This window comes from Balaenoptera ricei, chromosome X (assembly GCF_028023285.1).
Source record: "Balaenoptera ricei isolate mBalRic1 chromosome X, mBalRic1.hap2, whole genome shotgun sequence".
In the NCBI taxonomy this organism is placed as follows: Eukaryota; Metazoa; Chordata; class Mammalia; order Artiodactyla; family Balaenopteridae; genus Balaenoptera; species Balaenoptera ricei.
In genome coordinates, this window is record NC_082660.1 from 96,850,013 (window position 1) to 96,869,680 (window position 19,668).

General features: G+C 36.2%; 1 protein-coding gene across 1 annotated transcript in view; it reads right to left on the reverse strand.

Moving 5' to 3' along the window:
• LOC132357162 (nuclear pore glycoprotein p62-like) overlaps positions 1 to 19,668 on the reverse strand; it is a 78,525-nt gene that overhangs the window by 26,183 nt on the left and 32,674 nt on the right. Inside the window, exons 6-10 of the mRNA XM_059910453.1 lie at positions 17,120 to 17,279; positions 5,582 to 5,732; positions 5,274 to 5,323; positions 4,999 to 5,133; positions 3,188 to 3,299 (exon numbers count right to left, since the gene is read on the reverse strand). Of these exons, the coding sequence (XP_059766436.1) occupies positions 3,188 to 3,299; positions 4,999 to 5,133; positions 5,274 to 5,323; positions 5,582 to 5,732; positions 17,120 to 17,279 (608 nt within the window). The remainder of the gene's footprint in view (positions 1 to 3,187; positions 3,300 to 4,998; positions 5,134 to 5,273; positions 5,324 to 5,581; positions 5,733 to 17,119; positions 17,280 to 19,668) is intronic.

The following is a 19,668-nucleotide window of genomic DNA, read 5'->3' on the forward strand; positions in this document are numbered from 1 at the left end:
CAACAAAATCAACATTTTTATTGAGGTATAACTGACATATGTAACATTATATTAGTTTCAGGTATATACAGTAATGATTTGATATTGGTATATATTGTGAAATGATCACTACATCAAGTCTAGTTAACATCCACCATACAGTTACAAAAAAAATTTTTTGTGTGTGATGAGGACTTTTCCAATCTATTCTTTTATCAATTTTCAAATATATAATACAGTATTATTATTAACTATAGCCACCATGACTTATTTATTTTATAACTAGAAGTTTGTACTTTTTGACCCCCTTCAGCCATTTTGCCCACCACCTACCTCCAGCCGCTGGCAACCACCATTCTGTTCTGTGTATCTATGAGCTTGGTTTAGTTTTAGATTTTGTTCTCAAATTCCATATATAAGTGAGATCATATGGTATTTGTCTTTCTCTATCTGACTTATTTTACTTTGCATAATGCCCTCAAGGTCCATCCATGTTGTCACAAGTGGCAAGATTTCCAAACAGCAATTTTTAATAAATGGTAATACTCAGTTGTCAAGTGTGTGGGGGAAACACGTACATTCATATACAGCCTATGGTAATATAAATTGACCCAGCCCTTCAAAATGTAAATTTTTGCAATATATACCAAAGTCTTAAAACATCTGTACCTTTTAATTCAGTATATTCTACTTCTAGAAATCTATCCAGAGGAAATAATGAAACCTAAACATACAACTGGTCATTACAGGTTAATTTCACAATGGTAAAAATTTGAAACAATAGCTCCATCAATAAAAAATGATTAAATATATTATGGTAAAGTCATCTCTAATGAAATATTATAGAATCATTAAAACCATATTTTCAAAGAATGGTTAAAATTTTGGGAGAATACTATGAAAGAATATTAAATGAAGACAGAATCCAAAACTTTATATAGGTATGTTTCCGAAGCTATTTAAAAGAAAATAAGTATTTTTACCAGCATTGTAAAAATACTTGGAAGAAATACACTAATATATTAGCATAGTACTGGTAACACAGGTGTTTTACTTTTCTTTACAGATTTCCATATTTCCCAAGCTTAATACATGGAATAAGCATATGCATTAACTTTGTAACAAAAGTACTAAACCTTTTAAAAATGTTAGAACACTTTTGACAAATATTCTGGCAAAGTCCAGGATAATACTGAAAACAAGAAGAAATGAAAATGTTACCACACTTAAACAGTATGTAATAAAAACAGCAAATTTAGTGTATCTTAATATAACAAACAGAAATATAATTTGTAGTAGGAACAATGAATTTTTATAAAAATATGTGGCTGATATCATATACCATAATATGAACCTGCTTAATAAAAATTTTAGAAATTAGGTGGTCTTTCCTATCTCCCCTCAAAAATGGTGAAAATAAACAGGTAAGTCTCATCATCGTGAATACTGTTGAACATACTTGCTACTTTTCTACCCTGGTGTATGGCCCACAGTAACAAAGCTCTGTTGATCTGGTTACACTTAATTATCTACAAGAATATTAATGTTCAACAAATGTTTTCTCTGCTTCCTGTCCAATGATTTATGCTATCTGAGAAGAGAGATGAATTGTTGCTGATCTCTTGCTTCTTTTGTCCTGCTATCAAGAAGCAATTATCCTTTAATTCACTCATCTTAAACATCTCAGTCACCCTTGCCAGTAAAAACAAAAACAAAAGACTCAAATCATTTACTCCCCACTACTAAAATAAAATAAAACAATCCAAGGCTAAGCAGAGAAAAAGGATAAGGATGGGATTACAGTCTCCCTTTACTTGCTCTGTTCAGAACACTCATTTTATATTAATTCAACACAGAGAGATTAGACATCAGTTCTGCTTCATGTCTAAGTCTGCATGTATTTATCTATGCATCAAAGTTCTATGACAACAAAACAATTTTGAATTTTAGAATCGCAATGGTGATCTAATCTTTCACTAAAAAGAAAACCTATATTGTCAACTCCTGCATCTGCGTGAACACAGGAAGATGGTAGCATGTATAATCCCAGACTAATTTATATTTGTAATTATTCAATTTTAGATTCACCCAAAGTAGGGAATGGCATAATTTTTATAGCTGGAGGAGACTTCAAGATCATTTAGTCCACCCTTGACATTCTGCAAAAGGAGCCAAGACCCAAGGAGATTAAGTGACTTGAATAAAATTCTAGTGCTTGCTCAACTATACCATGCTCTCTTTCTAATTAAAAAAGCTAGTAATATGTACATAGATAAAGAACTGTCTATGTATAATTGACAAAGAGCTCACTAAAGAATAATTACTACTTACAGATAGGTCATTCATCCTCGCCTATCCAGCTCCTGGCTCCACTCCTAATTATAATCAACTGATAGAAAGTACAATGGAAGCTCCCACAATGGGAGATTCCTCTTACCGTCACTGCCATGGGGTGGGAGAGGGGAAAAGGAGGACTCCATTTAGCAGCTAAGACAATAGGGAAAGGTTGAGGAAATAAGCTCTTTAATTAGAGTATAGAAAAAGGAAAATAAACCAGTCCTTCCTTACCTCCAAATTAACTCAAAAATCTCAACTCTCTAATTGGAGCCTCGGCTGTATTTTCTCATGTTACAATAAAGTTACATTATGAGTTAACTAGGATTCCACAAGGCAGGTGGAAACCTAATAAGCATACTTAACAAATATCTATGGAAAAATATATTTTTAAGTCTCGTAGTTGACTTATCAAACTTTTGAGATATATCCTAATTATAAGTTAAGGATTGCCTGGATATACCTAACAGACTCAAACATGTATATACATACATATATATGTATATATACACACACTTACAGTTATGTGAATATATAGATTAATATGTAAAAGGAAGAATAAACTAGCTAACGAGTAAGTGAACAGAAAAATAAGAACAAGGACATACTTATAGGAAGAACAAAGAAAAAACCCTGAAAATTTTGGGAGAACAGTAATTTTTTTTACCCTCCTGGGAATAACCACAAAAAATTCACAACCTTTTCTGCTCCTAAATATTTCCTGCCCCACTAACTACACCCAAAAGCTCCATATCTCTGGAGGCAGGTAAGGAGCACTACAGTGGACAGGAGAAGGTAACTAGCTAAAGAAACCACAGAATGCTAATTTCATACTAAATTCTGGTTGCCTAAATAGATAAAGCAGTTAACACACCGGGTCAGTAGTGTCAGCAGGACTTCCAAATGTATTCAGGTACTCAGTAATGTCCTTGAGATCTTGGGCCATTTGTTTCAGCTGAGCATCTACATCTTCTGCTAACTTGTAACTGAAAAGGAAGGTAAAATGAAGGGATTAACCGAAATGTTTTCTCCACTATGCACTGTTACTGACATACAAAGAATGATACCGTCAACTGGATTTGCCCCAGTTCCCCTACCTTCTCATTTTAATGGATGTAGCATTCATGACCATATTCTAAAAAGACTCCATAGGTGAAGGCTTTTACCCATCTTGTCATTTTTACAGTCACCTATTTACCCTCTTTTTAGGTATCAGAATAAACCCATAGGTCACTTAGATATGTGAGAAGTTATTTGGTGTTTAGCAATAGTTAGTGAATGCTGAGATGTCTTCAACAATTTTGAATACATAAATTTTCAAAGTAAAACCTTATACAAATATACTCCATCATCCAACAAAAGATATTTTAAGAAATGAGATTCACAATAATCAAAGGCAGGTAAATCTGCTAAGTTCACAACAAATTGATTAGTTGGCTAAATTCTCAAGATTTCCACCCCAACTATTTGTGCGCACACACACACACACACACACACACACACACACACACACACTCTCTTAACCTAGTCAATGAATATGTTTATAAGAATTAAAGTGACCAGAGGATTTTTCAATCTTAACTTCTATAAATATTAAATAATTCAATTAGATTTATTGATAACCATCTACTGCTTTTCTGTTCCAAAGTACTTATAGGTAATTGGTTGCCTAGATTGTTGAAGATTCTAGTGCAGAGTCCAACACAATGTAAATCTGACTACCTAAAAGCAACTGGAAAGAACCTAATGTTTCAATTATTTCTTCAACCTACAGTTAGGATCTCATGGCTGAAAATGTAAATCTATGTTTCCAAAAAAAATGATAGAATGCATAGAATAGTCAATGCAAAGGAAAGAAAGATTCACAAAGGCTGAAATACAAAAGCAGAAACAGAACTAGGGTCCATGCAGATTAGCTGTACTTACCACATTTTATGCACCTACAAAAAAGCTAATTTGCAAGGTTTTAAAAAATAAGCTCAGTCTTGACCCACTAATAAGCCATTGATAAAATGAGTCAGGTTTAATCTCAATCTAGTTTATGTAGCCATTCATATAAGTTCTCCTAACAGCATTTTATAATTTGGCCTGATTAACAAATCTCAGTTCCAAAGAGATAAAGTTACTGTGGGAACATTGGCAATATATTGACCAAAGGTAAAGACTGAATCACACACAAATAAAATATATCCAGCCCAAGACATTGATGAAATCATTCAATGTTTAAAAGCCATGCAGTTTGCCCCCCAGATTAACAAATTGCCTTTAAAATAGGAAATGGATTTATCACTGAAGCAACTGAAGGAACATTAGGTTTAAAAGAGTCAGTATAAATAGGAGATCATAAATATTCCACAGTATCATGACACCACATATATAGAATTGGTATTTCTGATTTAAAAACAAATTTGACAAATATAAAAACTTTATATAAGTGGTCATGTATAAGCTTCAGATTAATAACAGTGTACAAACTGCTATAAAACAAAATTGCCAGAATGATTACTTCATTTTCAAGCATCCTGAAAAGATAAACAGAAAATAGTCGAATAAGGTGATAAATGGCAACTACCAGAACTTGCACTTTTCTACCAATTTTTTTATTCCCTGCCTTTCAATACTATTTTTTCCGTTTTTTGGTAGCTAAGTCCTGCCCCATTCCTCAATCTTTATTCAGTTGCTTACGTCTTCTCACGCTCCTCATCTGTATGCTGCAGATAAACAGACCCACTCTGGTCCTTTACAGACTCCTCTGAAAGGGTCAAGAGATCTTCTAGTTCTTTCTGCTGTGACAGGATAAAATCCAATTCTTGTTCCAGCCTGAAAAAAAAAGTCAATAGAAGGGCTGACGAAAGGAATTTGGAGTGACAAAATAAATGTCAATAAACTATAACAAGGAAAAACAACTGGACAAAGAAACAGATCTTTAATCTTTCAACCTAGGGAATCTAAGATTCTACCTTTTCTGATACAGTTTCACCTTTTGCACTTCTCCATGTAAAGCAATAATCTATAAAGGAAAATAAGAATACAATAGTGTAAATATTTGAATTTACATTGTAATTTTAAAGCAGTATTTTTTTTTCTCACATACACTTCAAGTATGAAAGAGTTCCTAATTCAGGGCACTTATTACCTAAAGAAAATATTTTTAAGTTTATCACCAATATTGGAAGGAAAAATTAACCACTAAACACAGGTCTATTCTCCTGTGTTCATCTGAAAATACTTGTACAATGCAGGTAGATTAATGAGAATATCTTCTTACCTTCTCACCATTCTCAATACATGTATAGTCCCAAGCATTGAGCTGGGAGGCCTGGTGAAGAAAGCATTTCTCTTGATCCTCTAACTCAAGGCTCCATTTGTTTATCAGACCATCCAGCTGACCATATGTCATCACAGGAGTTATGATTTCACTAAAAAAAAGGATACAGTATGATCATATGATCATACTTTCAAAAGTATGATCAGATTTTTTAATACTTTAGTACAACATATGAGGACTTAGAGAAGAAAACAGCACATGAGGAGTTTCTCAGACCTGCTCGCCAACAAAACCACCATAACTGGTAAAGATTATTTTAAAAACAACCATTCAAACTCTCTGGAAATTATCTTAGGGGAATACAGCAAATAAAGATTTATTAAGATATCTACTAAATTTCCATAAGAACAGCTAAAGTCTGTGCCACAACCTGCTCCTTTCCTTCTCCCTCAACTCAGCATGATGTAAGCTCCATTCTGCATTTATGCGGCCAAAGACACGGGATTCCCTCTCCCCTCAGCTCTTAGTCAAAGTGATCCATTCCCCATCTAAGCAGTATCCATGACAGAGTAGGCAGCTGATCTTCCACCCTCCACTGGGCAGAACTAAGGGGAACTCTGATTCCCCTACCAGGTGGTATCAAATAGGCTGAACAGGTACCTTATTTTCCATCAAGGGACTGGTGGAACCAGGCAATGCTCTGATTCCCTGCTGGGGCAGTGTCAGGAGGGCTGGGTGGAGAGGTGATCATCAATTCCCAGCCCAGCAGAGGCAGGCAGTGTTCAAATTCCCCCACCAGGGTATTGTTGGCGAGGTCCAGTGATAAGCTGAACCTAAATCCCCACCCAGCAGCAACAAGACTTAATAAGGAAGAGTGAGACAGTGTTAGTTACCATGAGGCTTCACCCCTTGTCTTCAGTGTCAGTGGTGGGCAATGGAGACCTGAACCTGTGTACCCACCTGGCATCATTGAGACTGAACAAGGTAATGCAACTCGGGCAAATAAGGACTCCACCTCCCACCACCCCTATGTCAGCAAGGCTAAGTGGAGAGCTTAACCTCTATACCCACTGGAAAAATCAAGACTGACTGAGGCAGGGCAAAGCAGGGCCAGCACTCTGTGCCCCTTCTCCCAGAGCCTATGTCAGTGGGACCCAGTAGTGAGCTAAGCTTCCATACCAACCCACCACCAATGAGGCTGAATGAAGTGATATGAGGCAGAGTAGTTGACATCTTGCTTCCCCCTTCCTCCTGTGTCAGTGGGGCCCAATAGGAAGCTGAAATTCTGCAGCAACTAAGCAATATGAGTTAGCCCCCCGCTTCCTCTTGTTCTGGGAGCCCTGGGGCCCAGATGGGAGTTGAGCTTATAACCCCACTAAAGGCAATGAAGTAGTACAATGCAATGCCCCCACTTTCATGTGGAATGAGTCAGCAGGGCAGAGGGGGAACTGAACTTCCACACCTTTCATCTGCACTGAGGCAGTGTGAGTCACTGCACCACTTTGGCTGAGGTGGTGTGGGCAGGGTCCAGTGGGAAGCTGAACATACAAACGTACCCAACTCTTGCACTACACCTTAACAAAAGGATTCCCTAATTAACAAAGATTTAAATAGGACCAAGATCTCCTAACATAATAGATAAAATGTACAGGATACAATCGAAAATTACCCATCATATCAAGAACCAGGAAAATGACAACTCAAAAGAGAAGAAAACAACCTAGAGATCCCAACGTTGAGAGGTATCGGATGTTGGAATTATCTGAAAAGAATTTTAAAGCAACCATCAAAAAAATGTTCCAACAAGCAATTATGAAGTCTGGGGAAGCAAATGAAAAAAAAGAAAATCTCAGCAAAGAAATAGAAGTTATGAAAAACAATCAGATGGAAATTAAAGAACTGAAAAATAACTGAAATAAATGCTCACTTGAAGGGTTTGATACTAGAGTGGAGATGACAGAGAATAGAATCAGTGAACTTGAGGCTAAATTAATAGAACTTACAGAACAGCAGAGAGAAAATAGAGACAAAAAGTGAAAAAAAATCTCAAGGAACTGGAGGATGGTAATAAGAGGTAACATACTTATCATCAGAGAATTATACAAAGAGAAAAAAAGACAGAATGAGATTTAAAAAGTATTCTGAAAAAATAAAGGTTGAAGAATTCCCAAAGTTGTCAAAAGATATAAACCTAAAGACTCAAGAAGCTGAGCAAACCCCAAAGAGAATAATTCAAAGAAATCTACACTAAGACACATAATACTTAAATTTCTGAGAACTAAAAATAAAGAAAAAAATCTTGAAAGCAGCCAGAGAGAAACAACACATCACTTAAAATGGAACCCTAATTCGAATGACAGCAGATTTCTCATCTTAAACCATAGAGGCTAAAAGCAAGTGTCACAACATTTTTCAAGTACTGAAGAAAAACACTGTTGACCACAACTGCTATATCTGGTGAAAATGTCCTTGAGAAATGAAGGGAATATAAAGATATTTTTATGCAAAGTAAACTAAAGAGAATTTGTTGCTGTCAAACCTACCCTTGAAGATTGGCTAAACAGAAAGGAACTGAAAACAGAAGAAGGCATGGAATTTCATAAAGGAAAGAAGAACAGCTAAATGGATGGAAAAGGGTAAATATAATAGGCTATTCTACCCCTCGTGAGTTTCGTAAATCATATTTGATGGTTGAAGCAAAAAGTATAACACCATGGAATGTGGTGTTCAAAGTACATAGAGGAAATACCTGAGACAATTATACTTAAAAGGTAAGAAGCATAAAGGGAACTAAATGGAAGTAAGGTTTCTACACTTTACCCAAAGTGGTAAAATGTCATTATGGCTAGATGGTTGTAAGTTACATATGTATATTGCAACACCTAGAGCAATCAGTAAGAAAACTATACAAAGCAATATACTCAGAAGCACTATAAACAGAACAAGCTGGAAACCTAAAAAATGTCTGAATAACCCACAGGAAGTTTTAAAAAAAGAGAAACAGAAAACAAAAAACAGAGGTAACAAACAACAACAAAATAGTAAAATGGCAGACTTAAGCCCTAACACATCAATAATTACCTTAAATGTAGATGTGCTAAGTATACCAAATAACAGAGAGAGATTGGCAGAATGGATAAAAATTATGATCCATCAGTATGCTGTCTATAAGAAACTCACTTCAAATACAAGAACACATGTTGAAAGTAAAAGGATGGAAAAAGATACACATGCAAGATTAATTGTTAAAAATAAATGGCTATATTAATATCGGATAAAGTTGATTTCAGAGCAAAGAAAATTACCAGAGTCAAAGAGGAACATTACATAGTAATAAAGGAATTAAAGCACCAGGAAAGCTAATGATCCTGAATATATACCAACCAAACAGCAGGACCCCAAAATACATGAAGCAAAACTGATAGGGCTAAAGAGAAAAAGTCAAATCCACAATTACAGTTGGGAAATTCAAAAAGCCACTTTCCACAACTGAAAAGAAGCACTAGAGCAGCAAGGATACAGATCTGAAAATACAGTGAAGCAACAGAAACTAATTGACATATATAGAACACTCTACCCAAGAGCAGAAAACAATTTTTAGGTGCTCATGGAACACTGACCAAGAAAGACCATATCCCCGCTCGTAAAACAAATCTGAACAAATATATCAGAACTGAAATCATACAGAACATGCTCTCCAACCATAATGGACTCAAATTAGAAATCAATCTAAAAATAAAACAAGAAAATTTCTAAACACTTGGATATTAACACACTTCTAAATAATCTATGAGTCAAAGAGGAATTCACAAGGGAAATTTTTTAAGTACATAGAACTGGATGAAAATGAAAATACAACATTATAGAAGACGTAGTACAAAGCTAACACAGTGCTAAGAAGGATATTTATAGCACTAAATGCTTTACATTACAAAAGGGGAAATGTCTCAAATCAATAATCTAAGTTCATACCTCAAGAATAAAGAGCAAAATAAAACCAATGCAATCAGAAGGCAGAAATTCATAAAGAGTAGATGTCAATGAAATTGAAAATGAAAATAATAGAGAATAATCAGTGAAATAAAAGCTACTCCTTTGGGAAAAGATGAATGAAATTGATAAAAGAAAGCTACAAATCACCAATATCAGAAATGAAACAGGGGACTATGCCTATAGCTATTAAAAGGACAAAAAGGAAATAAGAACAACTTTACACTCATAAATTCCACAATTTAGAAGAAACAGACCAATTCCTTGAAAACCACACACTACTAAAACTCATGGAAGATGAAACATAACCTGAATAGTCCTAGAACCACTAAAGAAATTGATTTATAATTTAAAAGCTCCTTAAAAAGGGGTTTCGCTGGAGAATTCTGCCAAACTTTTAGTGAATTAACACAAATTTTACAAAATTTCTTCTATAAAATAGAAGAGAAGGGAATACTTCCCAGATCATCTTATAAGGCTAGTAACATCCAGATATCAAAACCAAAGACAGAATTTAAAAAAGAAAGAAAACAAAACTATGGACCAATATCTCTCACGAACTTGGATACAAAAGCCCACAAACAAAATACTAGTAAACTGAATCCAAAAATGTACTAAAAAATTACACATCATGACCAAGTGGGATTTATTCCACATATGCAAGGATGGTTCAACATTTGAAAATCACTGACTATATTTCACCATATCATGAAGCTAAAGAACAAAAATCTTAAAAGATCCTATCAACTGAGGCAGAAAAAGCATTTGACACAAATACATCCAATTGATTTTTGACAAAGGTGAAAGCCATTCAGTGGAAGAAAACAGCATTTCAACAAATGATGCTGAAAAAACTGGACACCCATAGACCACCCCCCAAAAAAAAGAATCTCAATCTAAAACACACACCTTATACAAAAATTAACTCAGAATAGATCACAACCTTAAATATAAAATGTAAAACTATAAAACTTTTAGAAAAAAATTAGGAGAAAATCTTTGGGACCTAGGGTTAGGCAAAGAGTTCTTAAACTTGACACTAAAAGCACAATTCATTAAAGGAAAAATTGATAAATCAGACCTCATCAATTAAAAGTTTTGTTTGGTGAAATACTCTTTAAAAGATGAAAAGACAAATTACAGAGTTAGAAAAAATGTTCGTAAACCACATATCTGACAAAGGGCAGGTATCTAGAATACATAAAACCCTCAAAACTCAGTCAAAAAACAAATTCAAGTAGAAAATGGACAAAAGATATGAAAAGACACTTCACAAATGAAAACATGCAGATGGCAGATAAACACATGAAAAGATGTTCAGCATCATTAGTCATCAGGGGAATGCAAATTAAAACCACAGTGAGATATCACTACATATCTATTAGAAGGGCTAAAGTAAAAAATAGTGACAACACCAAATCCTGGCAAGAATCTGGACAAGCTGGATCTCTCATACATTGCTCCTGGGCAGGTAAAATGGTACAGCCACTCTGGAAAAGATTTACGGCAGTTTCCTAAAAAAATAAACTTGCAACTACCATACCACCCAGCAACTGTACACCTGGGCATTTACCCCAGAGAAATGAGACTTAGGTTCACCAAAAACCTGTACACAAATGTTCATAGCAGCTTTATTCATAATAGTCCCCAGCTGGAAACAATCTAGATGTCCATCAATGGGTGAATGGTTAAACAAATGATGGCACATCTATAATACCATGGAATACTACTCAGAAATAAAAAAGAACAAACTATTGATGTACATGACAACTTTATCTCAAGGAATTATGCTTAGTGGGAAAAACAGTCCCTAAAGATCACGTGCTGTATGATTCCATTTGTATGACATTTCTTTAAATGTCAAGGTTATAAAAATGGAGAACAGAGCAATTGTTGCCCAGGTTCAGGGAAAGAAGAGGGTAGCAAGTGTGGATATAAAAGGGCAACAGGAGGGGTCCTCGTTGTGATGGAACTGTTCTATATCTTGACTATATCAATGTCAGTACCCTGAGTGTGATATTGTACTATAGTATCGCAAGATATTATTATTGGGGAAAACTAGGTTAAGTACACACAGAATTTTTTGTATTATTTCTTAGAAGTAAATGTGAATCTACAGTTAACTCAAAATAAAAAGTTTAATTAGATGCAGATGTAGAGAACGGACTTGAGGACACAGTGGGGGAAGGGTAAGCTGGGACGAAGTGAGAGAGTGGCATGGACATATATACACTACCAAATGTAAAATAAATAGCTAGTGGGAAGCAGCTGCATAGCACAGGGAGATCAGCTCGGTGCTTTGTGACCACCTAGAGGGGTGGGATAGGGAGGGTCGGAGGGAGGCTCAAGAGGGAGGGGATATGGGGATATATGTATATATATAGCTGATTCACTTTGCTGTACAGCAGAAACTAACACAGCATTGCAAAGCAATTATACTCCAATAAAGTTGTAAAAAAAAACCCCAAATAATTAGAGATGAACATGTCATAAACTGTAAGAATACAGGCTCTAGAGCTTGACTACCTGAATTTTAATCCTGGCTCAAGCATTACCAAGTGTGTGACCAGAGGTGGATTATAAAATCTTTATGTGCTCCAGTTTACTCATCTATAAAATGAGAACAAAAATAGTACCTACCTCATACGGTTATTGTGAGGATTAAATGGTATGATGTTGTAAAGCACTGTCATATTTCTAAACATATAGTAATCGCACAATAAATGTTATCTATTATTAGCAATAGTAATAACTGTATTATAATGGTATTCAGAAGACAATGGTATCCTTTTCGTTGTTCAACTTCCTAAGCAACAGAAATCCTTTCTGTAACTGTTCCTCGACTCTGAGTCATTTACCTAACTTTCAAACACTATTCTAAAGATGTACAAGCAAACTATGCCTTCTTTTTTTTTTTTTCACACACACACACTGTATTTTATTTTTACAAGAGATAAATAGACTGACACCAAGCATTGTACATGGATGACCACAACAAAAGCAACAATGATTGCAATTACCAAACATGAAACACACTCATACTATGTCATAATATTGACATTCAGTCCAGTAATCCTCCACTGTAACAGCTCCTTTACTTTGCAGTGAAAATTGATTTGTATATTCTTTGCCTCTGAGTCCTTGTGGGATTTTTTTTTTTAATTCGAACAGAAAGTCACAAAAATTATACTCATCCTCATCAGTTCACTCAGTCCCATGTAATTAATATATTTTTTCATCTTAATCTTTTGTTAGCACTTTTATGAGTTCATCAGTTTTTCATTAGAGTTCTGAAAATGCTTATTCATTCAGTTCAGCACTACAGTCAGTTACCAGAAACCTGTACTTGTCAGAGTCTTTTCCATGAATTTCTTAAAGATGAAGATTTCTGTGCATTAATTTTGTATCCTGCAACTTTACTATATTCATTAATTAGCTCTAGCAGTTTTCTGGTGGCAGTTTTCGGATTCTCTATGTATAGTATCATGTCATCCGCAAACAGTGACAGTTTTACTTCTTCTTTTCCAATTTGTATTCCTTTTATTTCTTTTTCTTCTCTGATTGCCGTTGCTAGGACTTCCATGACTATGTTGAATAATAGTGGTGAGAGTGGACATCCTTGTCTCGTTCCTGATCTTAGAGGAAATGCTTTCAGTTTTTCACTGTTGAGAATGATGTTTGCTGTGGGTTTGTCATATATGGCCTTTATTATGTTGAGGTAGGTTCCCTCTATGCCCACTTTCTGGAGAGTTTTTTATCATAAATGGGTGTTGAATTTTGTCAAAAGCTTTTTCTGCATCTATTGAGATGATCATATGGTTTTTCTTCTTCAATTTGTTAATATGGTGTATCACATTGATTGATTTGCATATATTGAAGAATCCTTGCATCCCTGGGATAAATCCCACTTGATCGTGGTGTATGATCCTTTTAATGTGTTGTTGGATTCTGTTTGCTAGTATTTTGTTGAGGATTTTTGCATCTATATTCATCAGTGATATTGGTCTGTAATTTTCTTTTTTTGTAGTGTCTTTGTCTGGTTTTGGTATCAGGGTGATGGTGGCCTCATAGAATGAGTTTGGGAGTGTTCCTTCCTCTGCAATTTTTTGGAAGAGTTTGAGAAGGATAGGTGTTAGCTCTTCTCTAAATGTTTGAAAGAATTCACCTGTGAAGCCATCTGGTCCTGGACTTTTGTTTGTTGGAAGATTTTTAATCACAGTTTCAATTTCATTACTTGTGATTGGTCTGTTCATATATTCTGTTTCTTCCTGGTTCAGTCTTGGAAGGTTTTACCTTTCTAAGAATTTGTCCATTTCTTCCAGGTTGTCCATTTTATTGGCATAAAGTTGCTTGTAGTGGTCTCTTAGGATGCTTTGTATTTCTGCGGTATCTGTTGTAACTTCTCCTTTTTCATTTCTAATTTTATTGATTTGAGTCCTCTCCCTCTTTTTCTTGATGAGTCTGGCTAATGGCTTATCAATTTTATCTTCTCAAAGAACCAGCTTTTAGTTTTATTGATCTTTGCTATTGTTTTCTTTGTTTCTATTTCATTTATTTCCACTCTGATCTTTATGATTTCTTTCCTTCTGCTAACTTTGGGTTTTGTGTGTTCTTCTTTCCCTAGTTTCTTTAGGTGTAAGGTTAGATTGTTTACTTGAGATTTTTCTTGTTTCTTTAGGTAGGCTTGCATAGCTATAAACTTCCTTCTTAGAACTGCTTTTGCTGCATCCCATAGGTTATGGGTCGTCGTGTTTTCATTGTCATTTGTCTCTAGGTATTTTTTGATTTCTTCTTTGGTTTCTTCAGCGTTCTCTTGGTTATTTAGTAACGTATTGTTTAGTCTCCATGTGTTTGTGTTTTTTACATTTTTTTCCCTGTAATTCATTTCTAATCTCATAGCGTTGTGGTCAGAAAAGATGCTTGATATGATTTCAATTTTCTTAAATTTACTGAGGCTTGATTTGTGACCCAAGATGTGATCTATCCTGGAGAATGTTCCGTGCACACTTGAGAAGAACGTGTAATCTGCTGTTTTTGGATGGAATGTCCTATAAATATCAATTAAACTTATCTGGTCTATTGTGTCATTTAAAGCTTCTGTTTCCTTATTTATTTTCATTTTGGATGATCTCTCCATTGGTGTAAGTGAGGTGTTAAAGTCCCCCACTATTATTGTGTTACTGTCAATTTCCTCTTTTATAGCTGTTAGCAGTTGCCTTATGTATTGAGGTGTTCCTATGTTGGGTGCATATATATTTATAATTGTTATATCTTCTTCTTGGATTGATCCCTTGATCATTATGTAGTGTCCCTCCTTGTCTCTTGTAACATTCTTTATTTTAAAGTCTATTTTATCTGATATGAGTATAGCTACTCCAGCTTTCTTTTGATTTCCATTTGCATGGAATATCTTTTTCCATCCCCTCACTTTCAGTCTGTATGTGTCCCTAGGTCTTAAGTGGGTCTCTTGTAGACAGCATATAGATGGGTCTTGTTTTTGTATCCATTCAGCAAGCCTGTGTCTTTTGGTTGGAGCATTTAATCCATTCACGTTTAAGGTAATTATCGATATGTATGTTCCTATGACCATTTTCTTAATTGTTTTGGGTTTGTTTTCGTAGGTCCTCTTCTTCTCTTGTGTTTCCCACTTAGAGAAGTTCCTTTAGCATTTGTTGTAGAGCTGGTTGGGTGGTGCTGAATTCCCTTAGTTTTTGCTTGTCTGTAAAGCTTTTGATTTCTCCATCAAATCTAAATGAGATCCTTGCCGGGTAGAGTAATCTTGGTTGTAGGTTCTTCCCTTTCATCACTTTAAGTATATCATGCCACCCCCTTCTGGCTTGTTGAGTTTCTGCTGAGAAATCAGCTGTTAACCTTATGGGAGTTCCCTTGTATGTTATTTGTCGTTTTTCCCTTGCTGCTTTCAATAATTTTTCTTTGTCTTTAATTTTTGCCACTTTGATTACTATGTGTCTCGGCGTGTTTCTCCTTGGCTTTATCCTGTATGGGACTCTCTATGCTTCCTGGACTTGGGTGGCTATTTCCTTTCCCATGTTAGGGAAGTTTTCGACTATAATCTCTTCAAATATTTTCTCTGGTCCTTTCTCTCTCTCTTCTTCTGGGACCCCTACAATGCGAATGTTGTTGCGTTTAATGTTGTCCCAGAGGTCTCTTAGGCTGTCTTCTTTTCTTTTCATTCTTTTTTCTTTAGTCTGATCCGCAGCAGTGAATTCCACCATTCTGTCTTCCAGGTCACTTATCCGTTCTTCTGCCTCAGTTATTCTGCTATTGATTCGTTCTAATGTAGTTTTCATTTCAGTTATTGTATCGGTCATCTCTGTTTGTTTGTTCTTTAATTCTTCTAGGTCTTTGTTAATCATTTCTTGCATCTTCTCAATCTTTGCCTCCATTCTTATTCCGAGGTCCTGGATCATCTTCACTATCATTATTCTGAATTCTTTTTCTGGAAGGTTGCTTATCTCCACTTCATTTAGTTGTTTTTCTGGGGTTTTTTCTTGTTCCTTCATCTGGTATATAGCCTTCTGCCTTTTCATCTTGTCTATCTTTCTGTAAATGTGGTTTTTGTTCCACAGGCTGCAAGATTGTAGTTTTTCTTGCTTCTGCTGTCTGCCCTCTGGTGGCTGAGGCTATCTAAAGAGGCTTGATGGGAGGCTCTGGTGGTGGGTAGAGCTGACTGTTGCTGTGGCGGTCAGAGCTCCGTAAAACTTTAATCCACTTGACTGTTGATGGGTGGGGCTGGGTTCCCTCCCTGTTGGTTGTTTTGCCTGAGGCAACTCAGCACTGGAGCCTACCTGGGCTCTTTGGTGGGGTTAATGGCAGACTCTGGGAGGGCTCACGCCAAGGAGTACTTCCCAGAACCTCCGCTGCCAGTGTCCTTGTCCCCACGGTGAAACAGAGCCACCCTCCGCCTCTGCAGGAGACCCTCCAACACTAGCAGGTAGGTCTGGTTCAGTCTCCCCCAGGGTCACTGCTCCTTCCCCCGGGTCCTGATGCGCACACTATTCCGTGCGCCCTCCAAGAGTGGGGTCTCTGTTTCCCCTAGTCCTGTCAAAGTCCTCCAATCAATTCCCACTAGGCTTCAAAGTCTGATTCTCTATGGATTCCTCCTCCCGTTGCCGGACCCCCAGGTTGGGAAGCCTGATGTGTGGCTCAGAACCTTCACTCCAGTGGGTGGACTTCTGTGGTATAAGTGTTCGCCAGTCTGTGAGTCACCCACCCAGCAGTTATGGGATTTGATTTTACTCTGATTGCGCCCCTCCTACTGTCTCAGTGTGGCTTCTCCTCTGTCCTTGGACGTGGGGTATCCTCCTTGGTGAAGTCCAGGGTCTTCCTGTCGATGATTGTCCAGCAGCCAGTTGTGATTCTGGTGCTCTCGCAAGTGGGAGTCACATTATTATAAATTAAGGGCCCTAGTTGACATTAAGCCTCACTCTTTGTGTCATACATTTCTATGGGTTTTGACAAATGCCTATGCCTTCTATATGACAAAGAAAATGAGATTCACACGAATTTTCAAATAAATAGGCTTACTCAATGGTCGAAGTAAAAGGTCTAGAAGTCAGGCCGAATGGAGGAGTGTTATTCATGCCAGTTGATGTCAGTGGTTTTAGATTCAAGGTAAAGCTACTGGTGGTGCTGGTGCTGGTGCTGGTGGTGGTGACCGTGGTAGTGGTGATGGTTGACGTTGTAGCTGGAAAATAAAGTGTATGATGTTAGTTATAAGTAAGAAATTTTTAAATTCAGTCCTTGATCATTCAGGATGAAAAACTATAGAAGTATTTTTTTAATGTGAATTTGAACTCCAAGTTGTATGATTTTAACTCAATGTTGCTATAATATATGGCAGGCCAGGTATCTGGATTAAGCTTCCTGCTAACAACTTAAAATCCTGGATAAATGTATAGAAAAATACAATTTATAACCTAACCAGACCTATAACCATTAAAGAAATTGAATCAATCCTGAAAACTCTTCCCATAAAGAAAACTCTAGACCCAGAGGACCTCACTGGCGAGTTCTGCTAAACTTTCAAGGAAAGAATAATTGCAATCTTACACAAAATCTCTGTACATCTATAACTTTGCATACTTATGTGAATATATCTGTGTAATTAATTTCTAGAAATGAAATTGCTAGATCAAAGGGTCAGCATGCTCTAAATTGTAATATTACTTTCCAACTCCCCTACCAAAAAGACTTTGCCAATTTACATTCCTATCAGTAGGGGAGACTGCCTGTTTCTCTACACCACAGCCCATAGTAGGCATACATCTTAGCCAGTATTATAGTTAAAACCCTCTCAAAGTTTTATCTACAGCCCAGACCTCTCTTCTGTGTGTCTTTTCTATTACACCCTTACTAAAATGCCCTGTCTTCTGTACATGAAATTCTCAGTACACATCATGGCCGAGCTCAGAGTCTTCCTTCCCCATGTTTATTGTCCACTTCTCTTCTACTCATGGTTATCTCGTGGTTTTCTGAACTTCTATAGCACTTTTGGTTCTTCCTTACACAGTGAGCACTTAACCAACAATGCACAGAAAATTGTGGCTGGTGGGGACTGGAAGTGTTTTCTTCTTTTTGGTTCTCTGTATTTTCAAATGTTCTTGTAATTAATAAATGCTGCTTCTGTAACAAGAAATTTGTTATAAAAATATATTATAACATGTATACAATTATTTGTTTGTTTTACGTTAGCCTTGTTTTCCCAATTAGCAATACTTTCAGGTTAATTGCCACCCGAGATAAATACATATATCACGGTGCCTGCCAACATGCACTGCCTATTCTTAGGGAAACTGGCCTACTCCGTTCCTGCTGAGGGATCAGGCTCAGACACCCATTCCTTATTTCAGTAACTCTGTCCTTTGATCCTAGTTCACAGTTGACAAGGGTGGGCATCTGAAGTATAGGAAGCCATCCCATATGCTCCTGGCAGCCTATGAGAGGGTCTGGCACAAAAAGCTCTAGCCAAACAGGGATAAGGTAGGTCAGAATCTCATTTTCGAAAATTTAGAACTGTGGAAAGAATCAGACGGTAGGTAAAAATACGGAAATATTTCCAGAAATATGGAAGGAATCAGACTCTAAGCAGAAATTTGGAAATATTTCCAAACATGTAGAAAGAATCAGACAACAGGCAGAGGGAGCTGAAAGGACTGACAGAGGAAAAACATGAAGTAGACTTAAAGAGTCATGAGCAAGTCAAAATTAAGAATATAAAGCAGAAAAAGAGGTAAAGAAACCAAAAGGAAGTTAAAAAAAGAAAAAAACAGACAAAAGGAGAATAGCTGAATTATGTTTATGCAATATTAGATTCAGGAGGTCCCTAAAGCTGACTTCAGAACAACTTCTAAATTCCACTTTCCTTGAAGTTCATTGCCACGATAATACCTGTATTAGATTTCCACAAGATTTCATTTCCCTTTTGGCCACAAGGATCCTTACAATAATTCCCCCATTCTTTTGGTTAGCTTTTGTGAAAGTGGAATGAGCACCACAAGAGAAGACCATGCCGAGTCACAAAGGATCCCCGGGGTCACTATCACTCAGGACACTGGAGAAGATTTTTTTTTAAGTCAGCATTTCCTGACATGGACAGATGTCCAAAGATAATGTATACTTAAGAGAAAACAGCAAATTCTATGATTATGTGTGTGTGTATCCCATTTTTGTAAAACAAATAAATTTAATGTATGTTTGTATGCATTTGGAAAAAAGCCTGTTAAGACAAGCACCAAACTGTTTTCTCTAGAGGGTGTGATATATGTATATATGCATGTGTGTATGGTTTTTATAATTTTTAAAAAAGCAACTACCATCACTACCACTAAAGAAAGAGGTTAACAGACAGATGAACAGCTCTCCAAAGATGCTGTGCGATACCTTCAGGAAATTAATACCTGTCAGTCTAAACACAAAGGAATCTTGAGTCATAAAAAAATGGTATGATTATTTTAAACTTTTTATATAGTATTTATCTTTGTTCCTTATTTTCATGGTATTTTTAAAAGGCATAAATTAGCTCTGGCATAGTAGACAATATTCAAATAACAATAATATTTCAATTAATACCAAAA